We start from the raw sequence: 18,039 nt of genomic DNA, 5'->3' as shown, positions 1-18,039 counted from the left end.
GCCGATGAAAGACTATATGGGAAGATTCAAGTATTAAACAGATTCAGAACTAGGCAAACACTTAGAAAAGTGTCAGCAAAAGAAAATTTGATTAAAAGCACCTGACCAGACTGCCAAGGGCTACTCCACAACTAATGAGATCCCTACATAGCACGTTAACAGTTCTCAAAGACAAGAACATGATGGATGGTTTCTAACAGATATCCCTACAGTTACCACATTTGAATAAAAAGCAGTTTTAAACATTTGATGGGCTGGCATAGACAGCTGGCCTGTAATTTAGCCCAGAGCACCTAGAGAAAGCCCAGATATGCAAAACCCAGGAGCACAACCCCAAGTTCTGTGAAACTCAAGGAAGAATCAGATCAGAAATAACCCTGAGAAATAACTTTATCAGGTTTCACAAGGGATAAACCGAGTCACCTGTCCTGAATATATGCCATATACCTCTTACAAAGGAATAGCTTAAGTAAAAGATAAGCTTTACTGCAATTTTTGTTGCCATATATCATAGATGCTGTACTCATTATTTTGTCTGTAATCATTACCTCCTTTAATAATGGAATTTTTTCACAGGGTCCCTGCAGTAAGTTAAAAGTTTTACAGCTATAATAAAGGAAAGATGGGAATCAGACATCAATTCACTTCAAAGGAGACAATGCTGAGAAATCTCAAATATGACTATCCATTAACTTACCTCAACTGCACCCTACTTTTAAAAAGCATGTCAGCTGAAGTAAGTGCTAGACTAGTCTTATATTTCAAATTGTTAGATTACATAAATAAAAATAAGCTTGGCTACGTGGCACTTCCTTGCAAGGAGAAACTGTCACAGTCCCAGAAGACAGATTTCAATGGAATGAAAGTCAAAGTCTACACTTCCAGAGCTCTCTGCAACCGGGCAGTCAGTGCGTAACAAGGGACAAAGGACCAATCCTCACACCGTGAGAGTCTTCATTTTAATGGGTAGATAAAGCTTCAGAAAGAGAAAAAAAAGTGAGGCACAGATGCTATGAACACCACCAAACTTTTATGAGAGTCCACCACAGAATGTGAAACAAATTACCAGGGATCAGGTAGCAGGGTATGTTTCTGTTTACAAATTAAAGAGAGAAAAAATTGAGAGCACCAAAAATGAAGAGAGGACCTGGAACACCCTTTAGGGAAAGCCAATCTCTACAGGTTAATAAACATGATGGAAAAAGGAACCTTTGAATGACTTTTCCTTTTCTACGCTGGCTAGAATACGGCTCGCCTGCTGAGATCCTATGACAGCTGATTTCCTGCCCTTGCTTCAGTCATATATGCATCACTTCTGTTGGCATCCCTTCATGAGCAAGGACAGGCATTTTTTCACCTGATCTCTCTTACATGTTTGGCTATGACAACATTGCACGTATATCAAGCCAGCTTTAAATGAGCAATCATGGCTGTCCATCTGCTGCAGCACAGAGCCTGGCGCATACAGCCTGAGAAGCAGCAAGCTGACCTGTCCCATGCTGCTTTGGTTATTTCACCTTCACACGAGCTGTTTAAGTTAAAACTCACGCGGATATGCCCACGCTACAAGGCAGCTACATCAGTGGTTGCATTATAGATAAAGTCAAAAGAAAAGTTACCCCACGTTCGTATAGCCCCACCGATTCCAATTAGGAAATATGTTTATTGGCCTGTTCATGACTTCTGTTGAAAAGTACTGAGTGGGTGCTGACTACCCATTCTGACATCCTTAAAAACACATGCAACACGAGTTTTATGAAGAATGTACAATATTTTGCTTTGATTTCAAATCTTTTATTCAAGAATAGTCAAAGCACATTTTTAAGACTGCAGCGCATTCACATAAGTCCCTTCTGTGAGATAAGTCAGTATATAAATGAGAGCACAGAGCTGTTTACCCCAAGGTTAACTGAGCACTCAGGTTTGCCTTTCACTGAAAATTTAGCTAGACATTCTGTGCAGCAATGCTTTTGGACTAAGTAAGACAAATAAAGCAGTGATAATCTCCAAAGGTTTAAGAAGACTCCAAAGAGAATTTTTTACATCAAGCTGTCAGGAGAGATCACTGCAGGATAAATGGAAACGGATACAGTCTGACTGCGATGGCGCAGCGACAAACACTAATCCAGCGCACAAGAAATGACACTGCACCCTACACATACAAAGGCCTCCTGCTGGGATAATGAACTTAAATCTTTTCTGGGCTTGCATGAAAAGTTCAAGGCAGATCTATGAATTATCTGAGAAAAGCCAGTTAAAGCCTCCTCAAGACCTGCTTCCTCAAAGAGGTATTTTCCAAGGAGGCTACATATCAAAGGCTGCCCAAAGACATCAGCTAATGCTTATGGCCACTGCATCTCAGCGTTGCTAGAAGCTGACTATTTACTAGAGAATAATGTGACCGTTTACATCATCTACTGACAAAACATGAGCCATCATCCTGAGAAACAAGCCTGGAAAGGCCATGTTCTGACCCCACTCTATCTTCTTCTCCTAGACCAGGATAAATGAAGTCTACCATTGCTCATCTGGGCAGCAGAGCTCAGCATTTCATGCTGCCTGTTTTAGAGAACCAGAGAAAGGATTAATCCACCTTCCAGTAGGAATGTCTCGTCCCTGGGAAGTTGTGATCCTTGATGGCCTCCTGCAACATGGCTATTCTGCCCTGCTATCCCTGTGCTAAGCACTGTTAGTCAGCACCCACAGTGGTCAGAGTCAGTCCCAAGCACAGCCAAATGCAGGAGGTTTTCCATGCAACGTGCCCATGCACTTCTGCAGAAGCATTCCCTCCCTGTCAGAGGCTAGTGTGTAGTAAACAACAGAAACCTCCTCTTCCTTGGCCTCCATCTACAATCTCATACTATCCCTCAAGGGATATGATAAAGGGTGCTTATAAGAAAGATGGGGACAGACTTCTGAGCAGGGCCTGTAGTGATAGGACAAGGCGTAATGGTTTTAAAATAAAAGGGGGTAGATTTAGACTAGATACAAGGAAGAGATTTTTCACAATGAGGGTGGTGAAACACTGGCACAGGTTGCCCAGAGGGGTGGTAGATGCCCCATCCCTGGAAACTTTCAAGGTCAGGTTGGACAGGGCTCTGAGCAACCTGATCTAGTTGATGATATCCCTGACCACTGCAGGGGGGTTGGACTAGATGACCTTTAAAGGTCCCTTCCAATCCAAACTATTCTACAGTTCTATCATTGCCCAACCTGTCTCAATTCCCTACCAACAATTTAGTGAGTAGTTTCGAAAAATGGTTGAGCCTTACCAGTTTCCAATGAATCGGGGATCACTCTGGTCAATATAAACAGTTGTCCTAGGATCAACATAGAAACCAATAAGAAGTCCTCCTAGTAAGTATCCAGCTGCAGGACCAAGCGCTCCCATTACGTACATGATGGCTGAGGAAATAGAAGATCAGAGTCGTACATCAATAAAATAATGCTTCATTAGCTATTTACAAATAAAAAACAAAAGTAAAAGATGCCACTTAAATCAGGGAGTTTTATAACCCAAAACCTTCAGAGTCCTTTTTTGCATCCTTCAGAGGCAGCAACTTCTGCATAAATAACATATTGATAAGAAAATTACTGCTTTCTGTACATTTTCAGTCAAATCATGGATGCAAGTATATACTACTTTTGTATTTTGCATGGAAACCATACTTGACTTTGACAATATTTTTCATATTTGGTAACATTTCCTTTAAATCAAAACAAAATTCAACACATAAATAGAAAAAATATAATTAATGGTAAGCAAACAGAAAAGCAAAGGATAAAAATTGTCTAAGGCACCAAAGAACAAAGTGTAATGTAACAGCTTAGTTTCCATCAGAATAACACTGGATTTAAAAGAACCATCAAAGTTAAGAAGTCAAATATTCCTATTCCAGAGGTTGACAGAATTATGTTTTTATCTGTGTTGCCATGAACTTGCCCCTGTTTTACATACTGACACCAACAGACCATATATACTGTATTTCCTCTAAGACTCCTGCCTTGTTCAGAACATTTGATCATTTAAATTTAAAATTTTAATGCTATTTTAAAAGAAATTTCCTAATTTAAAAAGTGATTAAAATGAAAATAAGTTTCTTGTGTGCAACAACACAGACACATGTTTTACAACATTATCACTGCCTGAACATTGGATTATCACTTGGAATAACAAAGTAGGAGATAATAGAAGGTTCCTATCTGCTGTGTCTTCTACAAGATACTCTTCAGACTGCAGTCTCCAGTCCTGGTACTTCAGCCATCCACACCTGGGTATGTGTGAGAAAACATCGCAGGTCCCCTTTGGCTTGCATGCCAGCGCTTTCAGGAGCAAGGGAGAGACAGATGGAAGACTACATCTCAGCGTGGGGCTAAGATGCAACTGGACCTGGGACCCAGGAAAGCTTTCTGCATCTCCCAATAGAGCTATAGATGTGAGACACCAGCAGGAGCAGACTAAAACATCTGGTCTGTTTGCTGACAAGAACTGAGTGTTGAGATTTAGGAATCCTGTTCTCATTTCCAGGTTTTGAAAGGTGGATAATTTAAAGGCTGTCATTTGTTTGTCCTTAAGTTCTTGCCACACCTTTCCTTTTCTACTTCTGCAAATCCCAAATCAATTTTTGAACTAAGCCAACGACAGTTATCCAAACCTTAAATTCAGACACCTTTTACAAGAACCATATGATCTTGACTACACCATCAAGACCATAGACATCTTCCAAAGATTTTTCTCTTATTCTCCTACTTCATCTCTTTCCTTCCTTAATGCATCCTGCAGTACTCATCCCTTCTAGGATCTTCTGCCCTGCTTCCCGTACTGTCTGGCTGTAAGCACAAAAGGCAAGAGGGGTGGTACGGGATGGTCTCTGCTCATATCTGGTACCACCAAAACCCAGCTTCCAGCAGCACAACACCACCTGCTCAGCTGCTGCAGACCCACTATGCAGCACATGAAAAAACAACTGATTATCTAAGCCTCTGAAAACATCACCTTCACTGCAAAACTCTATCTCCACATGGTTTCTGTGGACCAGTCACTCTCGGCAGTAGGCAGACTCCATCCTTTTTGGCCCCATCCTCAATCAGACATACTGCGTCCTAGACTGCAGCAGCTGAGGAAGCATAACTGAGTTGTTAGGGCTTGGGTTGCTGCGTTACCAGTTATAGTAAATTATACCTCACAGATAAAATAAGCAAAAAGAAATCACAAAATCTGCCTGATTAAACCAAAATAACTTGTCCATTTTCATCTTATGCTTTGAAAGAAGAAAAAGAAGAAAGAGAACGTTCTCATGAGTAAAAAGAGGCTGCTATCTGAGAGCTATCTTGCAGGGAATAAAAAAAAATCACAGAAGCTACCACAAAAGGTAAACTGCCTACAGTAAAAAATGCTTCCAGGCTATAAATTGATTAAACAAATTTATCACTTTTAAATTACTCTTTCTTAAACACATTTTCAGTTTTTATGAAACTGGAATTTCAAATAATTAGATTTTGCTGAAGTCCCTTTTGCATAATGGTTTCCAGAACCATGTTCACTATTTAAATTTATTCTAGCCATGTTCCCTTCTAGATTGATTGTAAACAATTCTCTGTATGCCTAAAATGTTCCATCAGACATTGTAACATTGCTCCCTAGCAGTAAGCAGTTCGATAAACCCCACAGGAACTGTTACTTGCAAAATTCACATCATGAGGAGGCAGGGAAAAAAACCCAAACTCCATCCACTATAATAAATTTTGTTCAATAGATGTTTGCCTGGAAAATTGATTCACACAACTACAGCAAACTCAGGTCTCTAGAAAGTTTACAGAGGAAACACAAAGGGACTAAAAGAGTGACCTAATCCATTCATTTCGGTACTCAGAAAAAATACTTATGCCGTATTTATTCAGCTTCAAATCCACCACTGACACAGGCAAAATGCAGCAACTGCTTAGGCTTAGAAGCACTACCCCGGTGGTGTATTTTGTACACCTGGTAACTTCAGAGGTTTTTCTTCATCAGCAGAAATACTGTACAGTAAAGATAAAAATAACAGTGTACGCTGTTCTCTGTTAGAGGAGGGAACGCTGTTAACCATTTCAGAAGTATTTTAAAATTACTGCATGCTGTTCAGGCTTCAATATTTTTTTTTAATGTAACTTACAGGCTACATGCAGCTTTCTGGATCTTTCAGAAAACGGAAACCACCCACATGCATGGTCCAGGGCAGGAGGAAACCTGTGAGTACCTGAGTTCCACGACTGTCATTTTAAGACACCATGCAATATCTTCCTCAGCATCTAGTAATAGTCACTATCAGAAAAGGGACAGCAAGTACAATAAACTGATTTGGACTTCTAAAACAGGACTAAAGATAGAGCATGGCAAGTAAAAGGTTTTGATATTTCAAAATGAGGTACTTGAAAAAAATCTGCCCCAAACCTCCAAACTTTCCTGTGGAAGTGAAGCCATCTCCAAAGAATCACCTTGACAGGATGCTTGAGGGCCCTGGACCACTGAAATTCTGGTCACAACCCTCACAGCTATACACTCCAATGTCCGTGAATAAAGAGGTTCCCGATTCCCTAAAAGGCCACTAAGATGACTGGATGATATGGAAAGGAAACTAAACTGGAAAGAGATTCAGTCAGGACATCATCAAAACTGAACCCACTTCACAAATAAAAAATTCTATGGAGAACTGTTCCATAATTTTTTCCATTCAGGTCACTAGAAGGTCTCCAGCTTCTGCATGAAAAAGATTCTGAAACATGTAGATGATGTAGAAGCACCTTCCTTTCAACCTCCTACCTGGCATTTCAGCTAGCTCTTTTTGGTCCTCCCTCTTAGGGCCATGATCTGGGATCTTGATCTAGGGAGTTGCACTGATTCAACAGCTGATAAGTTTCAGCAACAGAATTAACAAACATTTTTATCAGGGGACTTCCTGGAGTACTGTGATGCAGAGGCAGGCCACATAGTATCCAGACGATTTTCTGAATTGCACTTAAGGAAATCCAGGATCTGTCTATTAACCTCCCAGCCATAACCTTGACTGGTGCTTACATTTGCAAGTTGCCTTCAAATTTTTTTGTCATAAAAAGCTGTGTTACAAAATAGCAGTAATATCTCCTTTCCCATGATAAAATAGATATTATGTACATTCTACAATTTATAGCTCTACTCCAAATAATAGATCTTCAAAAAATACGGAAACTATTGTTAATATAGACATATGGGCTACAACATTCACCTGATTCTATTCTGATTGGTTTTCATTGAAATGAAAAATCGTACTTCTCAGAGTTACTGCATTAGCCATGCCTGTTCAATGCTAGCAAGTCTCTGAGTATACTTCTCTGGAAACGTGGGTCTTCTGGGAAGGAGCATCTGCAGATCACCCACTCCTAGCTGAATGAGAGCCATCTGAGGACGACTCATTATATGCAACACAACTAGCTTAGACTGGACCTTGCAAGAGTTTTTGCCCAGAAGCCTGTCACAGCTTGCTGCTGCTGTGATGTAGGATCTTAAGTCTTCAAACCAAAGCACAGGGTAATCTACTAAAATTACATGGCATTTAAACAAGACAATTCCAAAGACCAAAGACCTTGCAGATTCTTTGAAGTTTCCTTTTCTCCGAAGAACTCAGTGTTGTGGGAAGGAGTTGGCATTAGCAAGCATACTTCCTCCTCTGGGTGCATCTTCTCTTCGGTGGCGAGGGATAGCCTTTCTCAGCCCTCCCAAACCTGGTCTTTCAGGCCATAGTTCAATCACTGACATAGACTGTAGATAAGTCAAAATATCCTGGTTCAGAAACAGTTAGTTAAGTGCCTATTTGCCCCCATGATATCCAGCCATGGTTATTTTAATTCCTTTGAAGTTGTGTACCTGAGGAGCTTCCCTGCCTCACTGAGTATGCCCTCAGCATGATATATTATCTCAGGCACAACACCATACTGGCAAGGCTGTCTAGTTTCAAAACTGCAGCTGGCTATGGCTAGCCAGGCTTAGTCACAAACATCTATCACAGTGAAGATGCTGGATGAGAGAGTCAAAAGGAGTCAAGGCAACAGTAATTGAATTACACATGGAATTTACCTACCAAAGTAAAATAAGATTAAGCAATGTCATTCTTCTCCACTGAAAAGTTTATCCCGGGACATGTTGCAATGAATGTTGCCATTTTGGCAAAATGATAATATTGTCTATTGCTTCTATTCATAGGAGATTCTTCTTCAACAGAAGAAACAGAAGAAAGTTTTACATACAGCCTATTCCAGCAAAGTCTCTATGACGACAATAAGATGGACTAAATCCTCTATGGGTCCCAAAACCCCTGTGTTCAGATCACATGCATTAAATAAATAACTTTGTTGCCAAATATTTTTTTTAATCTACCCACACTCTAAAAAACCACTGAGACAAAGGTCAAAAAAATACTTTGAATGTCCTTTTTCTCCTCTAATCACATCAAATGACAACTTCAATAAGTTTTGCATGTGGGAATATGTAACATGTGTCCCTGTGGCATCCTCAAATGCATACAATGTTAGCTTGTGCCTTTTTATATTAGTAATGCTACTTCCAATTAAAGTTGCAAGCATCTTATTGTGCCTAGATGAACAGAAAGTACACAACATTAGTGGGCTACAACAGGCTGTCTGACTTCTGGGGTCTAAAAAATCCACTTTGGTTTAAAAAGTAAAAACAAAAGCATATATTGCTCAGTCCCTCTCATCTCCTCTGTGTGCACACACATGTCACCATGCAGAGTTTATCACTGGATGAGGAGGAACATTTCTGAAAAGACCCCATTGTTCAAATCTTGGCAGCACGTCACCGTAGTACAACTGTTCATTTCATACATGTGTAAGGCAAGCAGAATTTGACCTTTATTCTATTTTCAATGAAAGTTTAGAATTTTCAAAATCTGCAAAAGCTACAGTGTGCATTCTGGAGAGGCTTATATATATACATATATATATACACACACAGACACACATATATAAAAATATATATGTTCTTTCCTGTCAGAATAGTATGGCAATTTTAGTAGATTTTGCGGGATACTTTTTAGTGATATAGAACTATAATCCTTTTATAGCTGTAGATTTCAAATTTTTACTCCAAAAACTTAACTGCCATTAACATGAGGGTATTAATTTGGAAACAGAGATACAAAAGATAAAATGAATCCCCCATAGTCATGGAGTGGAGCGGGAAGTCGGGAAGTCCAAAAGTATAATTTACTTCATCAAAGCAAGAACTCAGTGTCCTATCTGCTGAACAGCACTCATCTTGAAAGAACAGCACAAGGGAGAGTAAAAACAACAAAAAAAGAAAACATTCATGTGACTTTCCAAGAAAAGCCCTGTGTTTATAGGCTACCTGTCTACAACCTGAGGAGTGAGATTTAACAGAAATGGCAAGAGGAACCTTATATAATCCTGGCTGCGTCTCTACATGTCAGGAAATTTAGGGAGCCACACACAAAAAAAAAAGGTAATTATGGGGTTACCACCTGGAATTTTGCAAGCAAAAGAAGCATCACCATGCTACGGTACCATAGCATCCTCTCTAATCCTGCTGGCAGCATATTTCTTTGGAAAGCTGAGCTACGCTGTCACTGGAGAACAAGCAGCAGGGTATTTCTTTAGGGCATAGAGCAGGTTTTAATCTCCCCCACAGAACAAAGCTGCCAGGCACAGGTTTCAATGGGGAACATGTCTTCGCTCTCCCCCATTCCTCTCATGTCCCATCCCCATGATGGGGTAGCAAGGAACAAGCATAAAGCAGCCTTCAAAGAAACATTGCTCCCATTCATAAAAGCGTATTTACCTCATCCTGTTGAAATTCACTCACACAGAAGCTACCCCAAAAAACAGAAGGTTTAACCAGTTTTTTGAGCCTGAGGACACAAAACTGAAAGGGTTTGTGAGCAGAAGCCAGGCAGGCTTCTCAAAAGCTTTTAAGTCAGGAAATCAGTTCACTTCCTTCTTTTCTTCATGCACACACAACCAAGTCTATCTATACGTGCTTTAGGATTTTTTCTTTAATGTGGTTGTTCGCTCAGGAAAAAACAATGCTTTGAGCATTACTACAGTTCAGATAATAATGTACAGTTCAAATCTTTAAATCATTTCCTTTCAAAATATATTAGTGTTACCATGACTTCAAAAGTCTCTCAGATCCAGTGCTCTGCTCAAAACAATAAACAGAGCCACAAAACTACTCCAGTAGCCTCCCTTGATGTTTGTATAGAATATATTTGTCACTATTTTCAAAAGCAGATTTTAGTGACCTAGGAGATAAACCTTTAGAGAAGCATAACCAAAGCATAATCTTACATGCCTGGCATGCAAACTAAAATGAATGGTCCAGTTTACCACTCCATTAAAAAATGCTGAAAGTTAAATTAAATACAAATATGTCCAGTGACTTGCCAATGCCAGATGAAAAGCACTACACTTCTCTTTTACAGATTTATTACTAAGATATCACTTGTATCAAAACAGGTATCATTCCCTGGCTTAAACACGCAAGCTGCTTTATGTTTTGTATTCTCCGTTTGTGGACATATTCTAAAACATTACAATCATTTTCACAGGATCCAATTCTAACATCACAGAAAAAAAAACAGGAAAATAAGCCCAAAAAAACCCAGCTGAAATAGGCTGCCTGCCTCAAAGTGTACCTCTCATATACACTGTCACTGCAGTGCTGCTCCCAGCCACTTGTTATGCTGTGGAGCTTTAGTGACTACAAAGCAATTCGACTTAACTCAAAATTTCACAGGATTCAGCACTTGCCCTTAGGTTACGCTACGAACAAGTGTGTGTATCCAATCCAAAATCTGAAAACACTGAAAATATCAAAGAAGAAAGGCTTGCACTTGTATCATGTTATTTCAGCCTTAGAGATACTCGGCTTAAGAAAAGATTGCGCCAGGAAAAACTACTCCAATGTTTAAAATGCAGTCTTTACTCCTTTATTCTAAAACCTGAGAACTGTGTAGGAACCCAAGGGGCTGTCCCATTCTTTAGAGACAACTGTTTTGCTTGGAAACACAAATATTATTTGGTGTTTTTTTCTCCAAAATCTGTCTTTATTACCAAGGATTACTTGTGGTTAGTAAATAAATATGAAAAAGACACATCTACTGTATGAGTTTAGTGAAAATAGCTGCAATTTCCTAATGCAGTTTCCGTATCAGTGTGGTTAACTGAATTTAGACACCATGCATGAGGAAATTCTTAGATCAGATAATTAAGTAAATCAGGCTTTATCAGTTTTATCAGTCCTTAAACCAATTCTAAGACAACAACATGCTAGTGATGGTATTCCAAAAGCACATACAGCTCGCTCTGAGCATATGAAAAGTCCTCACTGATGTGAATCATTCGCATGACCAAAGATAAGCTTGTCTACACTTGCATAATCAGAACCTAAACTGAAAACAAAGATGTTCTGACATTCTTTCCACAGACTAAGAGGCATCGGCCCCCTAAATAGATGTTTTTTTAAAAAACAGAAGTGTCAAGAACTACTTAATTACATGAATAAGAGAGCAATCAAAACTGTCTGTCTTAAAGCTCCAAGGTGTTTTTCCACACATAGAGAATTTTAATTTGGAAATGTGCTGTTACTGAAATTTAGCTCTCAGGCAGATGCGCACCCTACTTGTGCTGAATGCAGTGAGAATGTCCAAAGATGCACCAAAAGGCAAAACTTTGCTCTTGGCTATTATTTTCTGGAAACCAGTTCTCAAAAATACCTCCACCTTTTACCTTCAAGTTTTTCAAGTTTCTATTAGTATGTTGCATTATAAACATAAGACAACTTAAGGTATCCCAAGAAGGTCACTAGCTGTGAGTTCCCAAACCCTGTTCAAAAGAGCACGTTTCTTAAAGATGTTTTCTTTTGTGAATACCTTTAACTAAGGGAACTAGGCAGAGACATTGACCACTCATGTAAACACCTACTGAGTGATGACTCAGTCCCTTCTGAATTCCTGATCTGTCAGCATCCCAAAGTTACCTTCAATCAAACATCACAAAAAGTAATGTTCACTTCCATGCAGAGGATGATCTACTGTATATGGCCACTAACCTAAATCCTAAGCAAAGTACTACCCCAAATTATTTTAAAAGCCTTTAACATCCCAAATCCAAGAAATAACTAGTTAGGTAATTTCATTGTCTTATTTCCCATTCATTCAAACACTGAAAGCTAAATCCACAGTGGTGACTTTATCATTTGCATTAGTAGGACCCTTTAAATTAGCAGGGTTACTCTCATGAGGCAGACAGGAGTTGGCACTTCTGTCCTATTACTCAGTAATATTCCTAACAGAAGACACTGAAGCTGTCGGCTGTCTTTAAGAGATACTGGAGAAGCCTCTTGACTCACAGTCATTCTTTCCATTAAGTCATGTCAAATGGGAATATCTCATCTCTGCCTTCTAATTGCTTGGCTTTGTGTTTTTTAATGGTTTGTCAGTTGAGGCTACATATACACATTTAATTTTCATTAGGGACTATCCCCAGGCACATGCTTACAGACTCTGTTGATCTCAACTTCTTAAAACTAATTTTCATTTCTTTAGTATTACTTCTAACTAAATTGGATTAAGTCTGGGTTGCTCCTTTGCATCTCTCATCCCCTTTTCTTTAGGTTATCATAACTGAAAAATATCAGACTGTGAAAGCTGAAATTTGGCCTGCAAGCAGAACTCACCAGGTAGATCACTAATAATCAAATATAAGAAAGACACTGAAATATTTTTAAATTCTGTGATTTTAAAATTGCAGTGAGAAAGCCCAGGTCCATAGCTACAAGATCAGCAGAACCTATCCCAGAAGAATATTTCAGAATACTTGTATCTGTCGCAGATTCATATCATGTTCAGGCAGTGTAACAGCATAAGCAGACAGGATTATATCATTCAGGTCCTCTCGTTTCTTTTTGCTGGGATAATGCACCCACTCCCACAGGAAAAGCAGGGAAGAGCCTGGTGAGATTTTTCAGGCACAGGATCAGATTTTAGAGTATGCCATCACGCACCATGGGAAGAACCAGGAATAAGTACCAGTTCTTTAGCAAAGCCTATATACATTAAATACCTAATGTTTATGGATCTGGACTTTACTGGTTATTGTGCACAAACCGGGTAATGGCACACATAAATATCTGATTTTCACAGGCAGGCTTGACACACATTGTGTATACTTCATCATTATCCAAAACTAGACCTTTGAGCCTAGGAAAGAAACTGTGAGAAAGAAAGAGATAGACCAAATATCCACTGAAAGAGAAGGTTAGGTGTTGATATTCAAAGAATTTCTATATATATATTCACTTTTCCTTTCTCAGACCAGCAAGACAACGGAACAAAGAAGTAAAGGGGGAAATTACTTCAATCGTGTTCTCTCAAAATTAATTTCCTTTCAGAAATTGGTTTCTGCCTAGGAGGCACAGGTTAATTATTGAAAAAGTTGGTGATCGTTTTTCCCTTGACTACCTTTTGCTAATAGATTGCAAAGAAGGACAAGCCAAATAGCATTTCTTCTTGTTTTCTTTGTAAATTGCACTTACATTTTCATCTTTCAACCAAAACAGGAGGAATTACAGTTCATTACTCATATCTGACTGAAAATCTGCCTGTAAGCAAAAGCACATTATTCATGTAATTTGCAATGACCCTGTTAGTTTTATTAACATTTACTGTGTTGCTAAAGAAGTTATTTTTCTACATTCAAAAAGGATAAAAGCTGCAATAGCCTGAATAAATAAATAAATAAATATATAAATAAATAAATAAAGTATTAAATAACAATTGGTAAAGTGAAATGCAGAGCCATATACCCATATTTGAAACCATACTGAAAATATTATTACAGGTCAAAGAGTCTGAAAAATATTTCCATCCATGTGTAACAGTTATATATAGCAGAGGCTGTTTATTTTGGCTACAGGGCAACAACATCATTTTATGAAAACCTCCAAAGTTTCAAAATTTGCTCTTTATTCTCATAAGAACAAACATTGTTTGGGCATTTTCACAGAATTGGAATTATACTGTAATATTTGGGTTTGGAAAAAAAAAACCTTGAGCCTTGGGTGCTCTCTTTCTCTGTGTTTCCATGGAGGGATCATAAGATAGACTTGAGAGTTCATTCAACTCCATGTTCTGCTTGGAGACAGCAGAGTTTTTCACTGTAACATCAAAATTATTTTCTTCACCATCCAAGTACAGCCTCGTCCAACAACAAATGGATGATGAAAACAACAGGCTTCCCCTGTCTTCTCCACCACTGCCCACAACAAAAAGCTTTTGGTTTTGACGCAACAGCAGAATGTTCTTAATGGCTCTAGTCACAACTTCTGTAATAGAAGAATTGTAATAGAAGAATTCTAATAGAATTAGGGCAGGCGAAGTAAAATGACCTAGAAGGAAATGGTGCTTAGTCAGACAGCCAGATCTAGATAGCCAAGTCTTAGATCTTGGACTGATTTTATCTAAATGCAAGGAACCCAGGCTATGGCAAGCCTGACCATGGACCATATGGCCTTAGTAAGAGCAAAGCAGAAGAAACTTCTGTATATCCCTGACCTTCTCGGGCCCTGACTTGGATTCACTGAGTAGAACTAAAAGAGTCCTGGGATTCAAAATTTTAAATTAAAGAAGAATCGCCATAACTGGACTTGCAACACAAACATGAGCAGTTCTGTCCAAATCAACTACTGATATCAAAGACTTATGTCAAAAGCCTGAGAAGGAGCTTTGGCCAGTGAGAAGACACCATTCTAACATCTCTACTTACTGAACAACCTCAGGAAGTAACTCTGAGTTAGGCAAAGGGTTATCTTCACCCTTGTGTAGACCCCCCAGCCAATGGAGAAATGTCAGCAAGAAATGCCCCAGCACCTCCTTCCTCCCCATAGTAAGGGTGCCCATGGAGAAACAAATTGTTCCCACACTACCCTGGCACTCCTGAAACAGTCCCATGAAAGAGGATACAGAAGCACAGAGCTGCTGCTGTTCACCCCTGAAAAGGCCCTGCCTAAACCCGACAGATCACGGGATGTGAATTGTCACGATATACAAGACATTTAGAGAAACAGGGAGTCTCAGAGAATCATAGAGAAAAGAGGAGAATGCAGTTTTGAAAGAAAGCAAAAGGAAGGAAATTCTGTCATATTTTCACTCTGGACAGAAAACTACCACAAACACTATTTTTTAGTAACAGGCTGGTTCTATAAATACATACAATTGCTTAGCCAGTTTTAGTTAGGGTCCTGAAAGAAATGAATACCTGTCTCACAGGAAGAAGTAAATATGGACATGCAAAGTCAATAATAAAATGAAAAAATAGGAAAATATTTGAGTTTGACATTATTAATGTCAATATAATTATAATGTGGTTTATATGTGTTGGTTTGGTTTGGTTTTGTCTGTCAAGAAAAAATAACCTGATTTTTTGAAATGCTAACCTGTATTCCTACGTAAAGGTCAAAATAATGCAATAGAAGTTAAACATTTCAACCTTATCAAAAGTAAATCATTTTTATACATTAAAAAAAAAATTAAATCAATATATTCTAAAAATCAGATTTAATTGAGTCATAATTTGCCAAAGCAAAACCATCAGAACATCTTTATCGGTACTACTAAACGGCATAGTTTAAAGACAAAATGTAGCATCGAAAAAGTAATTACTCTTACAAAAGGTTCTTATTAAAAGTAGTATTATAATTACAATATAAATTGTCACCATGATTTAGGGCTCCACTTGCAGCTTATTCCCAATCACAGTAAGACATGTTAATATATTAATAAAATATAGAAGCATTACTAACTTGCAATGTTAGTATTTCCAACAGAAAATCATTTACATTACAGGGATCCTTCCAAGATATTTCAGAACATGATACATGGTTGATTTACAAAAACTGAAAAATTTAAAATCAGCTATAGTTACTTTCACTAGTTAGGTAATTTGATTATTCAGCTGACATGTTTTGGGGAAAACTGGCCAATATTCTTTTGTTTAGGCTGCAGGTTTTTTTAAATAAAGCCTGTTCATTCTGTTTCTTTCTCTCTTGTGTGAGTAGAATTAGACATGACAGCTTTGTTTCCTCAACTACTTAGATTAGCAGATTATTAAACATACTGTTATTCCCCAATAGTAAAGATGCTCTCACATTTAGCAGACAGACACGAAAAATGTGGTTGGCCAGAGGCTACGAACAAATGAGTTTCAGTCAACTAGGCACACTTTTGTAACAGTAACTTTTTTAACAGGGGTAATTAACTGTTGGATTATTGGTAGGGATGCGGCAGTGGTTCATTTTAAGCTAAAAATTTTTCTATAAATAGAGCTTTGCATAGGAACAACACTGTAATGAAATCTGATTCAACACAGATGTCAGAGTAAATGAACATAACGGTCCTTTCTGGCCCAATAAAGCACGAAATTATACAAATTCTCTTTTCAACTGTACCACAGCAGACCTTACAGACACTGTCAGCATCCCTCATAAAAAAGGATACCAAGAGACAAGAAACATCTTCACCTTTCCTTCCTGGCCATGCTGCCTCAAGACATCTCCAAAGTTCTTACCCAGGGAAGGGAAGGACCAGAGCTGGCTCCGTGCCCTTTACACTTCCCTCTGGCATTTGAGTTGAGCATTTAGCAGAGGTAGCCCCGGAAAGGACAGCAGCCCTCCAGGCTGTCCTGAGCCACCCTGGGGCATCCCTCCCTGCCAGGCTGGCTCTGAGAACACCGAAGAGCAAGAATGCCCTGGGAAAACGGGAGCTGGTGCTGACGCCTAAACACATAGAAACTGCTCAGCCAGGCTGAGGAAATGAGATATTAAGTACCGGTAACAATAAAATATATTTAATGGCTTAGATTTTGCTTACTCAAGTGACTCAGTGGCTCTTCTTTCTAGTATCTTTGTCAGTTTGTATCCCTTTTCATAGAGAGCGTGGTTTTGGTTATTTACATTAGGAAGATTCAGCTGGAAGATGACACTTATATACACAGTCTGCAAACTATCACAACCAGTTTACCGCAAGTAAGTTATTTGTTGAAACTTAAGGCCTAAGTTTGCAAGGAAAATTAAATTTGAACCCTAAATCCCACGGAAATTCGTTGAAAGTCAGATCCCTGACTTGCTTTGGCTCCTTGGAAATCTTAATCTCAGTTATTAAATTACTCTGACAGAGAGAGAGAGATTGACATGAATGATACTGGAGTTGCGTGGAACAACCATGATTGCAAGTGTTACCAGTGGTCTCTGCTGCTGCCAGAGCTTATCCAAGTCTAACAAAAATTGATCTGGCATTTTTCCACTCTATGGGAGGTTTTTACAGCACGTGACACAAGAGAGATGTCTTCACACACTGCTGGACTATTTAACTGCATTTTCCGATTCATACTGATAAGTTTGCCAACAAAACAGGTGGAAGTACACAGGTCATAGGCAGACAAAAAGAGTAAAATCACCAAAAATCATAAACATCTAGTACTCCTTGAAAGAGCAAATATAAAGCATGCAATACATTTCTGTATTGCATGTTATACTTAACTGCAATTGTAATTCATTGCACTGAAAATTTTAACAAACTATATTGTCATGAGATTAATTTATGACAGTATATATTATAAACTCAATACAGCACTCATTAAATATTATTAAACACATATAACTTGAAGATACAGTGTAAGCTTTAGTTTTGCCTCTTGTGAAACAATTAAAGGTATAATGTGAAAGTTAAAATAACCAAATATGAGAACACTAGCAACAAAACTCCTAAATTTTCAATCACTGTTTAAATAATACTTGCTTCTAATAAACTCAATAAATAAAAATACAGTCTACAATAAAACATTTGCCTTAAGAACAAAAATCTCTTTGGTTATCAAATTCTCTTGAACTAAAAATGTTACATAAATTAGTTGTAAGTTAATATAACATGCTTAGATACACATTTTTATACCATTACACAGGTAATTTCACAGAATCACAGAATCATTAAG

The 18,039-nt window shown here is 38.4% G+C and overlaps 1 protein-coding gene across 1 annotated transcript in view; it reads right to left on the bottom strand.

Annotated features, from left to right (window-relative positions):
- The window catches only part of LOC104624042 (solute carrier organic anion transporter family member 5A1-like), a gene marked incomplete at its 3' end in the record, with an annotated part of 22,985 nt that extends 19,585 nt beyond the window's left edge, over window positions 1-3,400 (bottom strand). Inside the window, exon 1 of the mRNA XM_010291302.1 lies at window positions 3,273-3,400. Coding sequence (XP_010289604.1) covers window positions 3,273-3,400 — 128 coding nt within the window. The remainder of the gene's footprint in view (window positions 1-3,272) is intronic.
- Window positions 3,401-18,039: the final 14,639 nt, after the last annotated feature.

Source organism: Phaethon lepturus, unplaced genomic scaffold, assembly GCF_000687285.1.
Source record: "Phaethon lepturus isolate BGI_N335 unplaced genomic scaffold, ASM68728v1 scaffold16837, whole genome shotgun sequence".
NCBI lineage: Eukaryota > Metazoa > Chordata > Aves > Phaethontiformes > Phaethontidae > Phaethon > Phaethon lepturus.
The sequence above is the reverse complement of the archived record's forward strand: the minus strand, read 5'-3'. Positions and strand labels throughout refer to the sequence as shown.